At 37.9% G+C, this 19,549-nt stretch overlaps 2 protein-coding genes across 7 annotated transcripts; both read right to left on the reverse strand.

The window, feature by feature from the left end:
* Positions 1-6,818: 6,818 nt before the first annotated feature.
* Positions 6,819-17,016, reverse strand: LOC114480304 (ice-structuring glycoprotein-like). 4 transcript variants are annotated; one of them, XM_028474320.1, is made up of 14 exons: positions 16,269-17,016; positions 16,096-16,154; positions 15,794-15,993; positions 13,730-14,527; positions 13,230-13,414; positions 13,084-13,145; positions 12,782-12,981; positions 11,830-12,461; positions 11,684-11,745; positions 11,397-11,581; positions 10,431-11,119; positions 9,908-9,969; positions 9,658-9,806; positions 7,223-8,628 (listed from the first exon to the last, which is right to left on the reverse strand). In XM_028474320.1, the coding sequence occupies exons 1-14, from the start codon at positions 16,836-16,838 to the stop codon at positions 8,543-8,545; spliced, it is 3,939 nt and encodes a 1,312-aa protein (XP_028330121.1). In that variant the 5' UTR covers positions 16,839-17,016; the 3' UTR covers positions 7,223-8,542. The 4 variants fall into 4 exon arrangements, with proteins under 4 accessions (XP_028330118.1, XP_028330121.1, XP_028330119.1 ...); XM_028474318.1 differs by having other exon boundaries at positions 11,830-12,270; positions 12,334-12,461; positions 13,230-14,527; XM_028474321.1 differs by having other exon boundaries at positions 14,150-14,527; positions 16,269-17,014.
* Positions 16,873-19,293, reverse strand: LOC114480305 (mucin-22-like). 3 transcript variants are annotated; one of them, XM_028474323.1, is made up of 4 exons: positions 19,197-19,293; positions 18,510-18,566; positions 18,221-18,425; positions 16,873-18,169 (listed from the first exon to the last, which is right to left on the reverse strand). In XM_028474323.1, exons 2-4 carry the CDS (start codon positions 18,550-18,552, stop codon positions 17,020-17,022), a joined length of 1,398 nt encoding a protein of 465 aa, XP_028330124.1. In that variant the 5' UTR covers positions 18,553-18,566; positions 19,197-19,293; the 3' UTR covers positions 16,873-17,019. The 3 variants fall into 3 exon arrangements, with proteins under 3 accessions (XP_028330124.1, XP_028330125.1, XP_028330123.1); XM_028474324.1 differs by having other exon boundaries at positions 16,873-17,881; positions 17,933-18,425; XM_028474322.1 differs by having other exon boundaries at positions 16,873-18,425.
* Between the last annotated feature and the right edge of the window lie 256 nt (positions 19,294-19,549).

Consider the following 19,549-nt stretch of genomic DNA (forward strand, 5'->3'; position numbering starts at 1 on the left):
TAGCTCTGAAACTCACACACTCAAACAAACAACCCGTACATTAGAGAGAATGTGGCGCTCCAATAAAACAGAGGAGTCACGAATACTCTGGCAAGAAGCCATAGTAAATACATGACAGCCTTACGACATAGTCGATCGACATACTATTCCTCACTAATTGAAGAAAATAAAAATAATCCGAGGTACCTTTTCAGCACTGTAGCCAGGCTAACACAAAGTCAGAGCTCTATTGAGCCCATCATTCCTCTAGCCCTCAGCTGTGAGGACTTTATGACATTTTTTAATGATAAAATTCACAAGATTAGAGATAAAATTAGCCACTCCCTGCCTTCACCTGGGCCTGCTGTACCATTAAATGTAAATAGGCCTAACCTAAACTGTTTCACACATATAGGACTTCAGGAACTTAACTCTATTATTTCATCCTCCAAACCATCGACCTGCCTTTCAGATCCGATCCCAACTAAGCTGTTTAAAGAAGTTGTTCCCCTAGTCTGCCCATCTTTGTTGGAGACAATAAATATATCCCTATCAATAGGCTACGTGCCACAGTCCTTTAAAGTAGCTGTAATCAAACCCCTTCTCAAAAAACCTACTCTTGATTCCAGCACTTTAGCAAACTACAGGCCTATATCTAATCTTCCTTTTATTTCAAAGATTCTTGAGAAAGTTGTGGCGGCTCAGCTCTGTGACTTCCTTCAAAACAACAACCTGTTTGAGGACTTCCAGTCAGGCTTTAGAGCTCAACACAGCACAGAGACTGCTTTAGTTAAAGTAACTAATGATCTACTCTGGGCTTCAGATGAAGGACGACTCTCAGTGCTGGTTTTATTAGCTCTTAGTGCAGCTTTTGACACTATAGATCACTATATTCTACTAGAGAGATTAGAGGAATTACTTGGAATCACAGGGACTGCCCTAAACTGGTTTAAGTCCTACCTATCTGATAGGTACCAGTTTGTACACGTGAATAATAAGTCTTCTGTGTACACTAAAGTAAGCTACGGGGTTCCTCAGGGCTCTGTGCTAGGTCCAATCCTCTTCTGTATCTATATGATCCCCCTTGGTAATGTTATGAGAAAATACTCTGTTAACTTTCACTGCTATGCTGATGATACCCAACTGTATGTATCAATGAAGCCAGGTGAGACAAATCAGCCATCTAAACTTGAGGCCTGTCTAAAGGACATTAGGGCCTGGATGGACCAAAATTTTCTTCTTCTCAACTCAGACAAGACTGAGGTCATTGTACTGGGCCCGCGACACCTTAGAGAAACCTATGCTAGCCTAACTGCCCTAGATGGCATTACTCTGGCACAAAGCACAACTGTTAGAAACCTTGGGGTTCTATTTGATCAGGATTTATCCTTCAACTCTCACATAAAACAAACTTCAAGAACTGCCTTCTTTCATCTCCGTAACATTGCTAAAATCAGATCTATCCTGTCTCAGGGCGACACCGAAAAACTAGTCCATGCTTTTGTTACCTCTAGACTGGATTATTGTAATTCTCTTTTAGCAGGCTGCCCGAGCAAGTCGCTTAAGACACTTCAGCTGGTTCAAAATGCTGCAGCACGTGTACTGACTAAAACTAGGAGAAGAGATCACATTACTCCTGTATTAGCCTCTCTGCATTGGCTTCCCATAAAATATAGAATAGAATTCAAGATTCTTTATTCTCACTTATAAAGCCCTAAATGGACAGGCACCAGTCTATCTCAAGGAGCTTGTAGTGCCATACAATCCCCCCAGAACACTACGCTCTCAAAATGCTGGACTACTCGTTGTTCCATTCGTCTCTAAAAGTAGTATAGGAGGAAGAGCTTTCAGTTATCAGGCCCCACTTCTCTGGAACCATCTACCAACCACGGTTCGGGGGGCAGACACCCTCTCTACCTTTAAGGTTAGGCTCAAAACATTCCTCTTTGATAAAGCTTTTAGTTAGGAACTCATAGCTCATAATTAAGATGCAATAGGCATAGACTGCCGGGGGGGGTTTGGCACGCTCGGTTGGAGAGAGGTTGGAGAGGGCGTTAAGAGAGAGGTCATTTAGGTTAGAGAGGGACCGGAGAGGGTCACATTCCTCTTTCAAACACTCCCTCTATGTCTGCTTCTTCCCTTGTGTGTTTGCTCCTGTACTCCTTCTGGCTTTTGTCTCGTGGGATCCTCAGTGTGGAGTTACAGAGTCTCAGCGGCTCTGTCTCCACCCTTTCCTCTGCACACACCCAACACAGCATAACGTGGATGGCTGTTCATCATAGGAATGGGATCCACACAAGGTTCCTGCTGCTTAACAGAAGGTTTTCCTTGCCGCCATGATGAATTCATGTTGGGTGTGGGATACATATGTATGTGTATATACGTATATATGCATATGTGTGTATCCATAAAATGAAGAGTCCGTCCTTAAGACTGCTCTACTGTAAAGTGCCTTGAGATACCATTGGTTATGATTTGGCGCTATACAAATAAAGATTGATAGATTGATTGATAAAAAAAGGATGGTTGTAGAAAATGAAATGCACTAAAATAACCAATAATATGGAGGATAAAGAATTAAAACAGACAAGTTTTAGTTTGTACAACTAAAAAAAAAAATTGACTGCAAGTTTTTTTGTTTTGTTTTTTTCTTTAATAAAAAACCAGATGTTTTTGGTTGACATAAATAAATAAATAAATCATATAAAAAGAGATTTGTTGAAATGCCTGCATTAAATGTGTGACTTTTTGGATTTTCCTTTTCCTTTAGACTATGGAAGTATATGTGTGTCTTTATTATTCAATAAAAAGAAATTAAAAAAAAATTTTCATTAAAGAAAAAAAAAGTTTACTTCAATTCAAAACAACTATTTTCAATCAAAGAAAAAAAGTGTTCAAACGCAAACACAAATTTTACACCTAAATAATTGCATTTGAACACTTTTTTCTTCCATTGAAAAGGTTTTTGTTTTGATTGAATTCAACTTTTTTTTTATTTAAATGGTTTATTTATTGAATAATAAAGATACAAATCTACCTCTGTATCGGGCTGGCATTTCTACATGGGTAGCAGAAGGAAAGAAAAGCTTTATTTTAGGTTTGGATTTTTAACTTTGAATCAGTTAATTTAGAGCCAAACTACGGTGGCTGGGAAGTGTCAGGTGAATGCATTTACAGAAACGAACACGAATGCAAACCGGCCACAACGGAAGTGTTTCCGACGGACCGGTATTACAGTCGGACGGGTATTATGATATGATAGCCTGATGTGAAAAATATAAGAGTATCCTAATCAACTTTCACTTACTTTCATACGCGTTTCGATGTCTTCTTCTTGTTCTTCTCTGTTCTGGTGGGTTAAAAACATCCGCCAGAAACGTGTCCGTCTGTTTAAAAATGGTATATATATATGTATATATGTATATATATATATTAATAATAGTTGTAAATATTTATCTTAGATTTATTTATTTTTTACCTTGTGGGACATTTCTGGTGCATTCATCCTTCATTAAAAAAAGGTTATTGCGCATTAGTTTAAATAGATTATGATTACATTTCTCTACATGATGGTATTTTTTCTTAATCAACTAATCAATAGGTCATCCAACAAAGGCCAGGAAATAAGATTCATCTATTTGCAGTTTTGAATGTTTAAAAGAAGAACCTGAAAAGTGGTTGAAAACCATATATTTATAAAAATGTTTGATTATACTGGCTAGTGAAGTTGTCCCTCCCCAAAAAAATCCCATTGTAATCATAAATATTAGTTTTTGTTTTTTTTTTACTTTAAAATACAAGTCACGCTGCTTAAAAAATACATTGTTTGACAATTTTAGCTTTTCGAAATATTATATATCCCCTCCTCCATCCTCTTATTTATCACACAAATATGACACTATTTCAGATTTCAATATTCTAATGATTGTCCAGATTTATTATTAATAATAATAATAATAATAATAATAATAATAATACATTTTATTTATAATGCACTTTACATTTAAAGCAATTCTCAAAGTGCGACAGTGGGTGCAATATACATGAATTAGGCTATTATTACTTTGAGTTTGATGTTCTATTCTGCATTTATTGATTTTAAAAAGAGTCATTTTAATCTGGATATGTAGTTAATAGTGCTGTGGACTTGTAGCTACACATTCATACCAAAACATACAAACAACTATCATAGGTTCATGTACTGCATGGCCAGACTATCTCTGTTACAAACTCATGTTAGACAGTTTCACAAAATCTAGATTTTTAAGTAGCTTTTAAAGTGTCCTGTGTACACATAAATATCTGACTACTTGTTGGTGTTTATTACTGTACTTATTACTAACAAATTAGTCATTTCATGTGTCACTCCTGTATTACAGACATTTCAGACATCCCTTTGTTTGCTTTGTTGCTGCTTTAATAAAGTAGTTTATCTGTTTAGGAGTGGCTTCCATTTAAAGCATGTAATTAGACATCGGGTGTATAATTAATTTTTTTGTAAACAACTTTGCTCAATTGATCCTGTTGCATAAACATTAGTGAAATCTGTTTATATTAGTATCATCGTAATCGCTTTACACAACATGTTCCACAACTGTACAATAGGTTTCATACCAATAATAATTACATTAGGACATGTGAATAGTAAATGGGAAAACAACAACAACAACAACAACAACAACAAAAACTGTTGCAAATGGGCAAAGATTAGCAACACCAAAATATGTCACTTTATTAGAGCTGGAATCAGGTGTATAATTAATTTATTGTAAATATTAACTACTTTGTTCAATTAATCCTGTTGCATAAACATTAGTGAAAGCTGTTTATATTAGTATCATCGTATTAGTTTTACACAACATGTTCTAGAACTGCACAATAGATTTCATACTAATGGTAATTACATTTTCCTTCACAAGAGGGCAGCATTAGTAATAGTAGTGATTTTTTTAAATTTAATTTCTGTTTCGTGGACACATTGAACATAATCCATAAATGTAACTATACTTAGAGCCTGAGAATTTTTTTTTTTTTTTTTTTATTTTGAATTGAATTTATTGGTGTTATTTTATTTTAAAAATAATTGACAAACCTTTTATTTTTTACAGATGCCTTTGTGGAAAATAAATTAAGTTCCATATGTGCAAGATTTAATCTCTTTTTTAAGTTTATATCTGATTTTTTAAGTTTATATTATTATTATTATTATTATCATCATCATCATTAAGATGCATTAAGCGAAACAAAATAGTCAGATAAGTCAAACTTTATTCAACTCATTAACAATAACTCAACATTGTTCAGGTTTAACACATAAAATATAGAACAATACACTCACTTTTTCAGTTCAGTATGTTGAAGTACAGTACTGGTACATATCACTCCACAAGGTGTCTGACTATAGTAGCCCTGAAGTGTCAAAATCCATCAAGCAGTGCAGCTTCATAGTTTACCAAAGTTGTACTAAAACATTTTGACGTATTCATTTCATACATAAGGCACACCTGATTATAAGGCGCACTGTCAATTTTTGAGAAAATTAAAGGATTTTAAGTGCTCCTTATAGTCCGAAAAATACGGTACTTTTTGTATGACTTACTTGTACTTGAGTATACAATTTCAATCAAGTAACAATACTTCTACTTGAGTAGGATATATCAGTGCTCTTAATACCTCTGTATATATATATATATATACACAAAGTGACCGTGCAGCTACGGCACACACCTCCACACTCATAGTAGTTCCAGCGAGATTCATTTTGGCTTTTTTTTTAACAGCATGTTAAGTTGAGGTTTTGTTTATTCAGACAAGGTTTTTCAGGAGATTTTTACGGTGGCTGGGAAGTGTCAGGTGAATGCATTTACAAACGAACACAAATGCAAACAGGTCACAACACGAATGCAAACAGGTCACAACACGAATGCAAACAGGTCACAACACGAATGCAAACCGGCCACAACGGAAGTGTTTCCGACGGACCGGTATTACAGACGGACAGGTATTATGATATGATAGCCTGATGTGAAAAATATAAGAGTATCCTAATCAACTTTCACTTACTTTCATACGCGTTTCGATGTCTTCTTCTTGTTCTTCTCTGTTCTGGTGGGTTAAAAACATCCGCCAGAAACGTGTCCGTCTGTACCGGTCCGTCGGAAACACTTCCGTTGTGGCCATTTTGCATTCGTGTTGTGACCTTTTTGCATTTGTGTTCATTTCTTTAAATGCATTCACCTGACACTTCCCGGCCGCCGGGTTTCCGCAACGGAAGTGTTTCCGACGGACCGGTATTACAGACGGACACGTTTCTGGCGGATGTTTTTCACATCAGGCTATCATATCATAATACCTGTCCGACTGTAATACCGGTCCATCGGAAACACTTCCGTTGTGGCCGGTTTGCATTCGTGTTGTGACCTGTTTGCATTTGTTTTCGTTTGTAAATGCATTCACCTGACACTTCCCAGCCACCGTAGATTTTTATCTCCTGACAAGTTTTGACCGTCAGCTGCCAGTCTTCATCAGACGAGTTCTGCTGATCGCCTTTGATGGTTCCTTTGAAGTTTCACTTGACTTTCATCATCCATCAAAGGCCATCATCAGAACTCCTCTGACAAAGACTGGCAGTCGAAACATGTCAGGAGATAAGAATCTCTTGAAAAACCTGGTGTGAATAAATGAAACCTCAACTTGACATACTTCTCATAGTGCTGAACATTGATGACCAATTTAAACATGGTGAAATATAAAATAAAATAACAAGGACTTTAATGAGGTAATGAACTGTAAAATAAGAGCTTTCAGGGGGGGAAAAAGCAAAACTGCGTACAATCATGTCACAAAATTAAAAGCCTTTAATATTTTTTTTGAGATTAGTGCATTTCACCAAAAGATGTGTTTCTCACAAATCTTTAGCAAAAAAAAAAAAAGAAGAAAATTAAATCACCGCCTGTGTTTAAGGAATGTCATATCCAGGCACACCTCGACACATGGACCAGCATTTGTCAGGAATAATATAAATCATTGGCTTTGATTTCATTTCTTACACTGAACATGATGTAAACAATCACTAATAAATATACTTTTACTTATCAATAATACATACATTACACGCAGCTAAAATGGACTGCACTCTTACCTTTTATGAGCCACGGTACAACTGTGTCTCCTGGTGTTCTCAGCAATGATGATGAAGATAGCAGTTCACAAACATCAAATAAAAACCTTGTTTAGCCATCTATAAATAATTACAGTATCTTTATTGATAGCTTATTTAATCTGTTACATTGTTTTTATTCCTGTGTTATATGACAAATGTTAATCAATACAGGAAAACTTTGCTCAAAACATGCTTAAGACCCAAGAATTTTGAACAATGAAATAGATTGATTCACTGGATAATATAGACATTATTTAAAAACATGACATTTTATGTAATATGTGATTTTTTTAGATTCAACCATTGCACCAAGATTTGGATGACCATGTTTTGAGGAACTGAACTTATATTTGAGGGGTTTCCATAAAATAGTATGATAAACTATTTATCTCTTTTGCACCTTTCTTGCAAACTGAATTGATATAAAGAAACAAAAATCTTTCAGAGATCGCAAACCTTTGCCAAATGCCAAATCTCCTCTTTGCCAGATATTGGCAGTTATCTGGATTAGTTATCCTGATCATGGTACCATAATCATTCACAATTTAAAGCCTTGTAAAACATGCCTATCCCCATTATCAATGATAAAGTAGATCCAAATGTATGGGCACCCCCATTTAAAAAAATAAATTGCAATGAAATGTGCAATCAGGATTTGGTTTTGATTAAATTTGGTGGGGTATTTTAGTAACCAACCCGACACAACTGAGTCAAATTTCATAAAGATCGGTCAATTAAGAACCCATCCATCCATTTTCTAACCCGCTTGCTCCTTTTTGTCATGACGTGATTTATTTATTTTTAAATATCTAATTATAAGATAAAGGGTGTTTTCATTTTTTCAAGCTGAACCAAAATCTGTATATTCCCCTCCAAAATTTAATCGTTCTTCCATGGCTCTATAGGTCTATCATTGGTTAGAATACTTTCAAACTTTTGACATAATCCTGCTAAAAGAAAAACAAATAAATAAGCAGCAGTAACAGTAGTACCTCCTTTGTACGTGCAAATCTAAACCCACACACATGACCAACTGAAAGACATTCAACTCATATCTTTTCACAAAAAGGCAAATAACTTTCCTTGCAACTTCCAGTAACTTGTCAACCAGAGGGGCCACTGACACCAATGACAAGCTGAGGCGTTTAAATACCTACAAAATTATAGTTCTTAAGTACATCTAGAATGCAAGGTTTCCTTAAAGGCTAATCAGATGCTGCTAATATTGATTACATAGGCTTTTGTGAGATATCCTGACAAACCAACTTCTCAGTACATCAACAAAAAAAAAAAAAGAAATCAGAGACACATCACACCCCCGTTTGGCCAATAAAGTCCTTTTTCAAACCAGTGATGGCATGCGTTCCCTTTGGAGAGTTTACATGAATGTTAGCACACATGCTAGTGTAGCCTTGACAGTAGCATTGACAGCAGCACCGTGCAGGATGCAGTGATGAGACTGATCTTGTGAGTGACTCCGCTTGACGCTGTTGAGAAACAAAATCAAAGAAATGCCTTCAGTAATCAGTTATATCATTTTTATCATTTCCAGTCATTTCCGTCCTGCTGATGGGGCCAACACTGACCTTTGTATTTGCAGTTCGTGTTCTAATCAAGATTATTTTTATCATCATTTTGTGTGTTTTTGTGTCGTTTTGTGTGTTTTTGGTGTCATTTTGTATATTTTGTTGTTGTTTGTCTCTTCTTTTAATTATTAAGTATATTTTTTCTCTTGCTTTGTGTGTTTCTGTTGTCATTTTTATGTGTTGTTGGTATTATTTAAATTATTTTCTAAATTATTTTGGCTTGTGCATTTTCCTATTTTCTGTTTCTGTTGTTATTTTTTGTCTTGCCGGTAATGGTAAGTATTTTTCTTTCTTAGTGTGTGTGTTTTTGTGTAATTTTCTGTATATTGTTGTTTTTCGTCTGTTTTTTTTTTATTATTCAGTACATTTTTTGTCTTATTTTGTGTGTTTTTGTTGTTGTTTCTGTGTGTTGTTGGTATTATTTAAATATTCTCTCTCAGTGTGTGTGTTTTTGGTGTCGTTTCAGTTGTTTCTTATGTCGTTTTGTATGTTTCTCATTCATTTTTGTGTATTTTGTATTTTCTGTTTCTATTTTTCAAGTGTGTCTTTGTTGTCATTTTGTGTGTTGCTGGTAATAGTAAGTAATTTTCTCTCTTAGTGTGTGTGTTTTTGGTGTCATTTTGTGTGTTGCTGGTAATAGTAAGTATTTTTCTCTCTTAGTGTGTGTGTTTTTGGTGTCATTTTGTTGTTGTTGGTCTGTTCTTTTTATTATGAAGTATATTTTTCTTTTATTCTGTGTGTTTTTGTTGTCGTTTTGTGAGTTGCTGGTAATATCTTGTATAATTATAATTTTTAACTAAAAGTAAACATTATAAAACCTCCTGTAGTGCCTTTGCGTTGCCCTAGGGGTGCACGAGTCCCCATTTCAGAAATGATAAAAGTTAAATGATAGTGCAAGTGTGGGGCAAGTTAGCATTGGGTTTGGCTTACCGGTGCCGTTCACAGTAATAGAGCTTGTGTCAATGGTGAATTCTGTGATGCTGGGAGCTGCAGAAATTAAAGTGTTTGCAATCTGTGTGCCATTAGGGACTGAGGAGGCTGCAAACCGAAGGCTCACATCATTAATGATCGATCCTTGTCTATAAGAAAATCAAATATTAGAGTTACTCTATGACAGTAACGTAATACAATAAGCATGACAAATCATATGCGTAATTATTGATTAAAAAAAATATATCACCTGTATCCCCGCACAGATGAATTGACAAATGTAGAGAATGCTGGGCTGTATATACGGTTAAGCTGCAGAAATACAAAAAAGTAGGTACACATGAGTTTTTCCTGGTAAGTATTCAAACTGCAAATTGTGTTTACTTCAATCAATAAATATAACCTTTTCACCACAACAATAGTTATTTTAGTGTCGCTTATAGGTTCCAGAGCATCCACGTAATGATAAGTAGGTTCAGAAGGATTGATTAAAAATGGCATGCTAGGAAAGTATAATTGGTGTAATTATATCACATTGGCAAAACGTTTTTTTATATCTTCATTAAGTATTTATATTTATGTACTAATCAATATTTCAATATCTATCAATATATTTCTGTAACTATAAATAGCCTATTTCTATGTGTGTATGGCGGGTTTCTCTTCAAAATAAGATAACCTAATGATATAAATGTTAAGTAAAAAGTTTAATTTGAAATGCACTTAAATTAACCTCAACACAAAGATGCTTTTACTGGATGGATTAGACTTACAACTCTTATCATATTCGCTGATCGATCTATAAATGCTTGAGATCCAGAAATCAACAAATCTGAGGTGAATGTCTCTCCAGGGGATGTGAAAGTTAGCGCCGTTTCTACTGATGCTACAGCAGTTGTTGTGGGTGTGGTCACAGCCTGAGTGGGAGCAATGGGAGCAGCGGTGGTTGCGTTAGTAGCAGCAATTGTTGCATTGGGCGCTGCCGTTGCAGCACTAGAAGCAGCAATTGTTGCGTTGGCTGCTGCCGTTGCAGCACTAGAAGCAGCAGTTGTTGCGTTGGCTGCTGCCGTTGCAGCACTAGAAGCAGCAGTTGTTGCGTTGGCTGCTGCCGTTGCAGCACTAGAAGCAGCAGTTGTTGCGTTGGCTGCAGCCGTTGCAGCACTAGAAGCAGCAGTTGTTGCGTTGGCTGCAGCCGTTGCAGCACTAGAAGCAGCAGTTGTTGCGTTGGCTGCAGCCGTTGCAGCACTAGAAGCAGCAGTTGTTGCGTTGGCTGCTGCCGTTGCAGCACTAGAAGCAGCAGTTGTTGCGTTGGCTGCTGCCGTTGCAGCACTAGAAGCAGCAGTTGTTGCATTGGTTGCTGCTGTTGTAGCATTGGAGGCTGAGGTGGTAGCATTTGGAGCAACAGATGTAGCGTTGGGGGCTGCGGTTGTAACATTAGGGGCTGGAGTTGTAGCATTTGTTTCTGTTAAAATAGAAAACCAAAATGTCGTGAAATCTCAACAAAAAAGAAAACGCATACAAGCTGTTATTTAGCATTGGAAATGTTTTGTGCTTGCAAAGTTTAAATTCTGCTCATTAGAAAGGTATGACGTTACCTATATTAACCCTTCATAATCACAGTTCAAATACCGCAATATCTATGTAACCACAAAGTCCAAATATTCTGTTATGGCTACTTTTTTCCTCTTGAGACAATCAAACAAAGTAAGTTTGTAACTATGTAGCTATAGTCAACTTACCAATTAGTCGGACAGAATTAGGTACAAATGTAACGTTGAAAGTGTTGTTGGGACTGGCAACAGCCTCTTTCAAAGGATTTACAACAGCATTGGCCTCTGGTGCAGTTGAATTGAACTGAACTCCTATATCTGCCTCTGTATTTCCCGTGGCTCTCCGACTTCGCTCCCTGGAACTGGCTGCAGGTCTGTATTTAATAAAAATATCTTGGATGAGGGAAAATATTCTTGCTTAAATATATACCAATGATGGATGACCGAATGACAAATCTTCAAATGGTATATCTCACCTAAAATCTATGACTACACATCTGATGAAAGACGTAAATATAGGTCTGTAGAGGTCCTCACACTGTGGAGAAAAAAATCTAATTAAATGATTATACATCAGTGCAGTTAATAACCCTTCAATTGATCAATAGAATATTTGACGTACCCCAGTAACCAGCGGTGTCGCGAGGTTTCGAAATGCCTCACTGTTGCGATCGTTTAGATCAGGTGTAAACACAAACACAATGATAACTGCAACAAACACCGTTGGTGATGAAACTTCAGTGCTACTTGTTGTTAGCCTGGTTGTAGTTGGAAGAATGGTAGTGTTCATTGCTGCGGTGGTGACATTTGGAGCAACAGATGTAGCGCTAGGGGCTGCCGTTGTAGCATTGGACACAGCAATTGTTGCGTTGGTTGCTACTGTTGTAGCATTGGAAGCTGAGGTGGTGGCATTTGGAGAAACAGATGTAGCATTGGGGGCTGAGGTTGTAGCATTGGACACAGCAATTGTAGCATTGGTTGCTACTGTTGTAGCATTGGGAGCTGAGGTGGTGACATTCGGAGCAACAGATGTAACGTTGGGGGCTGCGGTTGTAGCATTGGAAGCTGAGGTGGTGGCATTCGGAGCAACAGATGTAGCGTTGGGGGCTGCGGTTGTAGCATTGGATGCAGCAATTGTTGCGTTGGTTGCTACTGTTGTAGCATTGGAAGCTGAGGTGGTGGCATTTGGAGCAACAGATGTAGCGTTGGGGGCTGCGGTTGTAACATTAGGCGCTGGAGTTGTAGCATTTGTTTCTGTTAAAATAGAAAACCAAAATGTCGTGAAATCTCAACAAAAAAGAAAACGCATACAAGCTGTTATTTAGCATTGGAAATGTTTTGTGCTTGCAAAGTTTAAATTCTGCTCATTAGAAAGGTATGACGTTACCTATATTAACCCTTCATAATCACAGTTCAAATACCGGAATATCTATGTAACCACAAAGTCCAAATATTCTGTGATGGCTACTTTTTTCCTCTTGAGACAATCAAACAAAGTAAGTTTACTGATTTTATTGTATTATATATTGTAAAACCTCTCACTAAAGAGAACTATGTAGCTATAGTCAACTTACCAACTAGTCGGACAGAATTAGGTACAAATGTAACGTTGAAAGTGTTGTTGGGACTGGCAACAGCCTCTTTCAAAGAATTTACAACAGCATTGGCCTCTGGAATTTCTGATGCTGGTGCAGTTGAATTGAACTGAACTCCTATATCTGCCTCTGTATTTCCCGTGGCTCTCCGACTTCGCTCCCTGGAACTGGCTGCAGGTCTGTATTTAATAAAAATATATTGGATGAGGGAAAATATTCTTGCTTAAATATATACCAATGATGGATGACCGAATGACAAATCTTCAAATGGTATATCTCACCTAAAATCTATGACTACACATCTGATGAAAGACGTAAATCTAGGTCTGTAGAGGTTCTCACACTGTGGAGAAAAAAATCTAATTAAATGATTATACATCAGTGCAGTTAATAACCCTTCAATTGATCAATAGAATATTTGACGTACCCCAGTAACCAGCGGTGTCGCGAGGTTTCGAAATGCCTCACTGTTGCGATCGTTTAGATCAGGTGTAAACACAAACACAATGATAACTGCAACAAACACCGTTGGTGATGAAACTTCAGTGCTACTTGTTGTTAGCCTGGTTGTAGTTGGAAGAATGGTAGTGTTCATTGCTGCGGTGGTGACATTTGGAGCAACAGATGTAGCGCTAGGGGCTGCCGTTGTAGCATTGGACACAGCAATTGTTGCATTGGTTGCTACTGTTGTAGCATTGGAGGCTGAGGTGGTGGCATTTGGAGCAACAGATGTAGCATTGGGGGCTGCGGTTGTAGCATTAGACGCAGCAATTGTTGCATTGGTTGCTATTGTTGTAGCATTGGAGGCTGAGGTGGTGGCATTTGGAGCAACAGATGTAGCATTGGGGGCTGCGGTTGTAGCATTAGACGCAGCAATTGTTGCATTGGTTGCTATTGTTGTAGCATTGGAGGCTGAGGTGGTGGCATTTGGAGCAACAGATGTAGCGTTGGGGGCTGCGGTTGTAGCATTGGACGCAGCAATTGTTGCGTTGGTTGCTACTGTTGTAGCATTGGAAGCTGAGGTGGTGGCATTCGGAGCAACAGATGTAGCATTGGGGGCTGCGGTTGTAGCATTGGACGCAGCAACTGTTGCATTGGTTGCTACCGTTGTAGCATTGGAAGCTGAGGTGGTGGCATTCGGAGCAACAGATGTAGCATTGGGGGCTGCGGTTGTAGCATTGGACGCAGCAACTGTTGCGTTGGTTGCTACTGTTGTAGCATTGGAAGCTGAGGTGATGGCATTTGGAGCAACAGATGTATCATTGGGGGCTGCGGTTGTAGCATTGGACGCAGCAATTGTTGCATTGGTTGCTATTGTTGTAGCATTGGAGGCTGAGGTGGTGGCATTTGGAGCAACAGATGTAGCGTTAGGGGCTGCCGTTGTAGCATTGGACGCAGCAATTGTTGCATTGGTTGCTACTGTTGTAGCATTGGAAGCTGAGGTGGTGGCATTTGGAGCAACAGATGTATCATTGGGGGCTGCGGTTGTAGCATTAGACGCAGCAATTGTTGCATTGGTTGCTATTGTTGTAGCATTGGAGGCTGAGGTGGTGGCATTTGGAGCAACAGATGTAGCATTGGGGGCTGCGGTTGTAGCATTAGACGTAGCAACTGTTGCATTGGTTGCTATTGTTATAGCATTGGAGGCTGAGGTGGTGGCATTTGGAGCAACAGATGTAGCGTTGGGGGCTGCGGTTGTAACATTTGGGGTAATTCCTATTGTTTCTGTTGAAATAGAAAAAGATTGTGAAATCTCAATAAAAAAGTGAACACATCCAAGCTGTTATTTAGCATTGGAAACATTTTGTGGTTGCAAAGTTCTCGTTCTGCTCATAAGAAAGGTATGAAGTTAAGATAGTCTTGTGGGATGTTAAAGAGTAACTAAACCCTTGCTTTCTCCAGACCTGCCACCAGGAGGAAAATTAAAAAAAATGCCTTGATTATGGGCGGGGATCCTGGAGCAGTTAAGACACGCCCAGTCTATACTATACAATCTCCAATGAACAATTTATGCTATGTTAACTTGCTACTCACTACTCAATATACCTCTCTATTCACTCTTCTCTCAATCCAACCTACTCACCACAGATTGTAGAGCCTGCAGGTGCTAGTTTTTATGAAAGGGGCAAGGCTATCAGTGCTTGTTTGTGACGCAAGATGATCCCAAAACATCACATGATCTTGTTCTCAACCAATAGCCCAGTTTCAACCCATAGAGGGCCGTCACTCTGACATTTTACAACCAAATATACCAAATTAAAATACTTTGAAAAAAATGTTGAGAAATGAATCAGGATCAATCAACAGCACTACTTCATACCCAATTACATTTGTATTCAGCAGAAAAAAAGTGGTTTTGGGATTCAGTTTTTCTTTAAAGAAGAAAAATTGTGAAGCAGTGATTCTCATGAGTTTGAGACCCAACATCAGCGCCTAAAAAAAGCTGTGATCCAATCACAGATTTTTTTAAATACATTTTAACAAACTGGTTTTTAAAAATGTGGTGCATTTACATAAAATGTACATTTCATAAGACCACTGTTTGTCATACCAGTGGCTGGGAAGGGATTTGCATTTTTTTTTTTTAAATTGAAAGCCAACAGTTAAATAAAATCTTAATTTTATTTTTTAATCCTGAGAAAACTGAAGAATTAATTAAGTAAACCTTTAATACCTGTATCCCACCTCCTACTGGTAGAATTAAAATTAGATGTCTCTCTGTTACATTACATTTTCTTCTGTATTGAAGCAGAACTTGTGCATTACAATATTGTCAGTGATGTTGGAAGGATAATTAATTTACCTTTATTAACCCTTTCTAATCAAATATCGAATACAGGAATATGTATGTAATCACGAAATCCAAATATCCTGTCATGGCTTCTTTTTATCTTCCTTGAGACAATTAAATGAAGTATGTTTACTGATTTCATTGTATTACATGTTAAAAAACTTCTCAATAAAGAAGACTATGTGGCAAAATCAACTTACCAATTACTCGGACAGAATTAGGATCAATTGTAATGTTGAAAGTGCTGTTGGGACTGGTCACAGCCTCTTCAAAAGAATTTACAACATCATTGGCCTCTGGAATTTCTGATGCTGGTGTAGTTGAATTGAACTGAACTGCCATATCTGCCTCTGTATTTCCCGTGGCTCTCCGTCTTCGCTCGCTGGAACTGACGACCTCTCTGTATTTAACAAAAATATTTTGGATGAGGAAAAATACTCTTGCTTCAAAAGATATCAATGATGGATGCTCGTATGACAAATCTTCAAATCATATATTTCACCTGAACCCTCTGACAAAACAGCCGGTGAAAGACGTAAACCCATTGTAGATGACAATACACTGTGGAGAAAAAAATCCAATCGAGTTGTTAAACCAGTATAATTTGGCCATTTTAAAAACAAGTCTCAGTGCAGTCAATAGCCCGTCAATTGATCAATAGAATATTCTACGTACCGCTGATACCAGCTGTGTCTCGAGCTCCCGAAATGCCTCACTGTCGCGATTGTTTAGCTCAGGTGTAAACACAACCACAATGACAAATGTAAAAACCACCGTTGGTGGTGGCGCTTCAGTGGTACTTGTTGTTAGCATGGTTGTGGTTGGGTGAAGAGTAGAGTTCATTGCTTGAGTTGCTATTGAAATCTCATTTGTGGTTGCACTTGTAATATCACTTGTGGTTGTTCTACCTGATGTCATTGGTACCCCAGTTGTGGTTACAATTGCTGTTATTGTCCCATTTGTGGTCAATCCCTCAGTTGTCATTGGCATTCTGGTTGACCCAGGAGATACTGTTGTTAATTCAGGAGCTGCTGTTGACCCTGCAGTTGTTGTTTCTCCCCTTGTTGTTGATTGTGGAGCGGCTGTTGATCCTGCAATTGTGGACTCTCCCATTGTTGTTGATTGTGGAGGTGCTGTTGACCCTACAGTTGTTGATTCGGGAGCTGCTGTTGACCCTGCATTTGTTGTTTCTCCCCTTGTTGATTGTGGAGCAGCTGTTGATTCTTCAGTTGTTGACTCTCCCATTGTTGTTGATTCAGGAGCGGCTGATGATTCTGCAGTTGTTGACTCTCCGATTGTTGTCGATTGTGGAGCTGCTGTTGACCCTGCTGTGGTTGACTCTCCGATTGTTGTTGATTGCTGAGCTGCTGTTGACCCTACAGTTGTTGATTCAGGAGCTTCTGTTGACCCTGTATTTGTTGTTTCTTCATTGTTGTTGATTGTGGAGCAGCTGTTGATTCTGTAGTTGTTGACTCTCCCATGTTGTTGATTGTGGAGCAGCTGTTGATTCTGTAGTTGTTGACTCTCTCATTGTTGTTGATTCACGAGCTGCTGTTGATTCTGCAGTTGTTGACTCTCCCATTGTTGTTGATTGTGGAGCAGCTGTTGATTCTGTAGTTGTTGACTCTCCCATTGTTGTCGATTGTGGAGCTGCTGTTGACCCTGCTGTGGTTGACTCTCTGATTGTTGTCGATTGTTGAGCTGCTGTTGACCCTACAGTTGTTGATTCAGGAGCTTCTGTTGACCCTGTATTTGTTGTTTCTTCCATTGTTGTTGATTGTGGAGCGACTGTTGATTCTGCAGTTGTTGACTCTCCCATTGTTGTTGATTCAGGAGCGGCTGTTGATTCTGCAGTTGTTGACTCTCCCATTGTTGTTGATTCAGGAGCTGCTGTTGATTCTGCAGTTGTTGACTCTCCCATTGTTGTCGATTGTGGAGGTGCTGTTGACCCTGCTGTGGTTGACTCTCCGATTGTTGTCGATTGCTGAGCTGCTGTTGACCCTACAGTTGTTGATTCAGGAGCTTCTGTTGACCCTGTATTTGTTGTTTCTTCCATTGTTGTTGATTGTGGAGCAGCTGTTGATTCTGTAGTTGTTGACTCTCCCATTGTTGTTGATTGTGGAGCAGCTGTTGATTCTGTAGTTGTTGACTCTCTCATTGTTGTTGATTCAGGAGCAGCTGTTGATTCTGTAGTTGTTGACTCTCCCATTGTTGTTGATTGTGGAGCTGCTGTTGATTCTGCAGTTGTTGACTCTCCCATTGTTGTCGATTGTGGAGGTGCTGTTGACCCTGCTGTGGTTGACTCTCCGATTGTTGTCGATTGCTGAGCTGCTGTTGACCCTACAGTTGTTGATTCAGGAGCTTCTGTTGACCCTGTATTTGTTGTTTCTGCCATTGTTGTTGATTGTGGAGCAGCTGTTGATTCTGTAGTTGTTGACTCTCCCATTGTTGTTGATTGTGGAGCAGCTGTTGATTCTGTAGTTGTTGACTCTCTCATTGTTGTTGATTCAGGAGCAGCTGTTGATTCTGTAGTTGTTGACTCTCCCATTGTTGTTGATTGTGGAGGTGCTGTTGACCCTGCTGTGGTTGACTCTCCGATTGTTGTTGATTCAGGAGCTTCTGTTGACCCTACAGTTGTTGATTCAGGAGCTTCTGTTGACCCTGTATTTGTTGTTTCTTCCATTGTTGTTGATTCAGGAGTGGCTGATGATTCTGCAGTTGTTAACTCTCCCATTGTTGTTGATTGTGGATCTGTTGTTGACCAAACACTAGTTGGATCTACAGTTGTAATCGTTTCTGCAGAAGTTGAAGTAGGAACAAAGTCCATAGCCACTATTTGCAGAGATAAAATTGTTTAATTATTGTGAGAACAACACATTCTTGCTTCTTTAAGTATAAGATGAATTGTAACTTTACCTGATAGTATCAGCAGTATTGATAGGATTTGTCCAGTATCCATTGTAGTCAGGTCAGCTGTTGGAATACAACTATTTATTAAATTCAAACATTATTATTTTTATTTAAAAAAAAAATATATATATATATGAAATTTGATATCTGCCATTGATTTTACAGAATTGCAAATTGTCAAATTTATTAAATGTCATAAAAGAACATATTTCATCAAGAATAATACAATTCAAATATGATAATCAAATATAAATATTATCATTACTAATTAATCAAATCAATTGTATTACATATGAATACAAGATATGATTTTCTTTACATTAATTCAATTTATTTTAATAGATATCTATCTCTTCCTTATAAGCAGTTTAAAATAAATAAATAAGCTAAAACAGTTTTTTATTATAAGGAATTTGTTTGCACAATGTTCTGATAAAGGATACACAGATGGCTGAAGTGACAGAAAATTTCTAAATAATATTTTATGTTTGTATTTTAAATATATCTGCCTGCAAATTCTAAAGTATACTTTACTAGAAAAAATGTTAAATCATTAAATCACTAATAATGTTAAATCAGTTCCTCAAAATTCAAGTTTATTTGATAATTATTTGAAAATCAAGAGTCCAAGACATCTATGACAATAAAAAATATAATTTTGTATTTCCCTCAAAGACACACAAGTGTTCCTACCTCCAGCAGTGATGAAAATCAGTGGTTATCCTTTTACTGCCTGATGATTAGCCTCGCAACACCCTGAGCTATTGTGCTTCTACCTGTTTGCGTAAGGCTTTATATATTGGCTGCATGGCACAATGCAAGTGTGACGTGAGATGTGAATTTTTTATGAAATACATCAGGTTGTCAGTGATGGGAAGAGGAGGAAAAGATAACAGGCGTAGATGTATTGTCACAAAGCATACCTGAGCTTGTCACTTTGCATACCAGTAAACTGAACGAACCGGTGACAGGTGGCATGGTCCTGTCTCAGCACAAGAGACAGCCAAATGTAAAGTTTATTATAGCACATGTTTTTATTACAAGTA

The sequence above is a fragment of the Gouania willdenowi genome, chromosome 18 (genome assembly GCF_900634775.1).
Source record: "Gouania willdenowi chromosome 18, fGouWil2.1, whole genome shotgun sequence".
Classification (NCBI taxonomy): Eukaryota; Metazoa; Chordata; class Actinopteri; order Blenniiformes; family Gobiesocidae; genus Gouania; species Gouania willdenowi.

Excerpts from the sequence above, each read along its gene's own strand:
- LOC114480304 (XM_028474317.1), bottom strand. The coding sequence starts at position 16,838 with ATGGGAGAGTCAACAACTGAAGAATCAACAGCTGCTCCACAATCAACA. Across the intron at positions 15,994-16,095 it reads TGTTTTGTCAGAGGGTTCAG|AGAGGTCGTCAGTTCCAGCG; the intron begins GTGAAATATATG and ends TGTTAAATACAG. Across the intron at positions 12,462-12,781 it reads TAATTCTGTCCGACTAGTTG|AAACAAATGCTACAACTCCA; the intron begins GTAAGTTGACTA and ends CTATTTTAACAG.
- LOC114480305 (XM_028474322.1), bottom strand. The coding sequence starts at position 18,552 with ATGGATACTGGACAAATCCTATCAATACTGCTGATACTATCAG. Across the intron at positions 18,426-18,509 it reads AATACTGCTGATACTATCAG|TGGCTATGGACTTTGTTCCT; the intron begins GTAAAGTTACAA and ends CTCTGCAAATAG.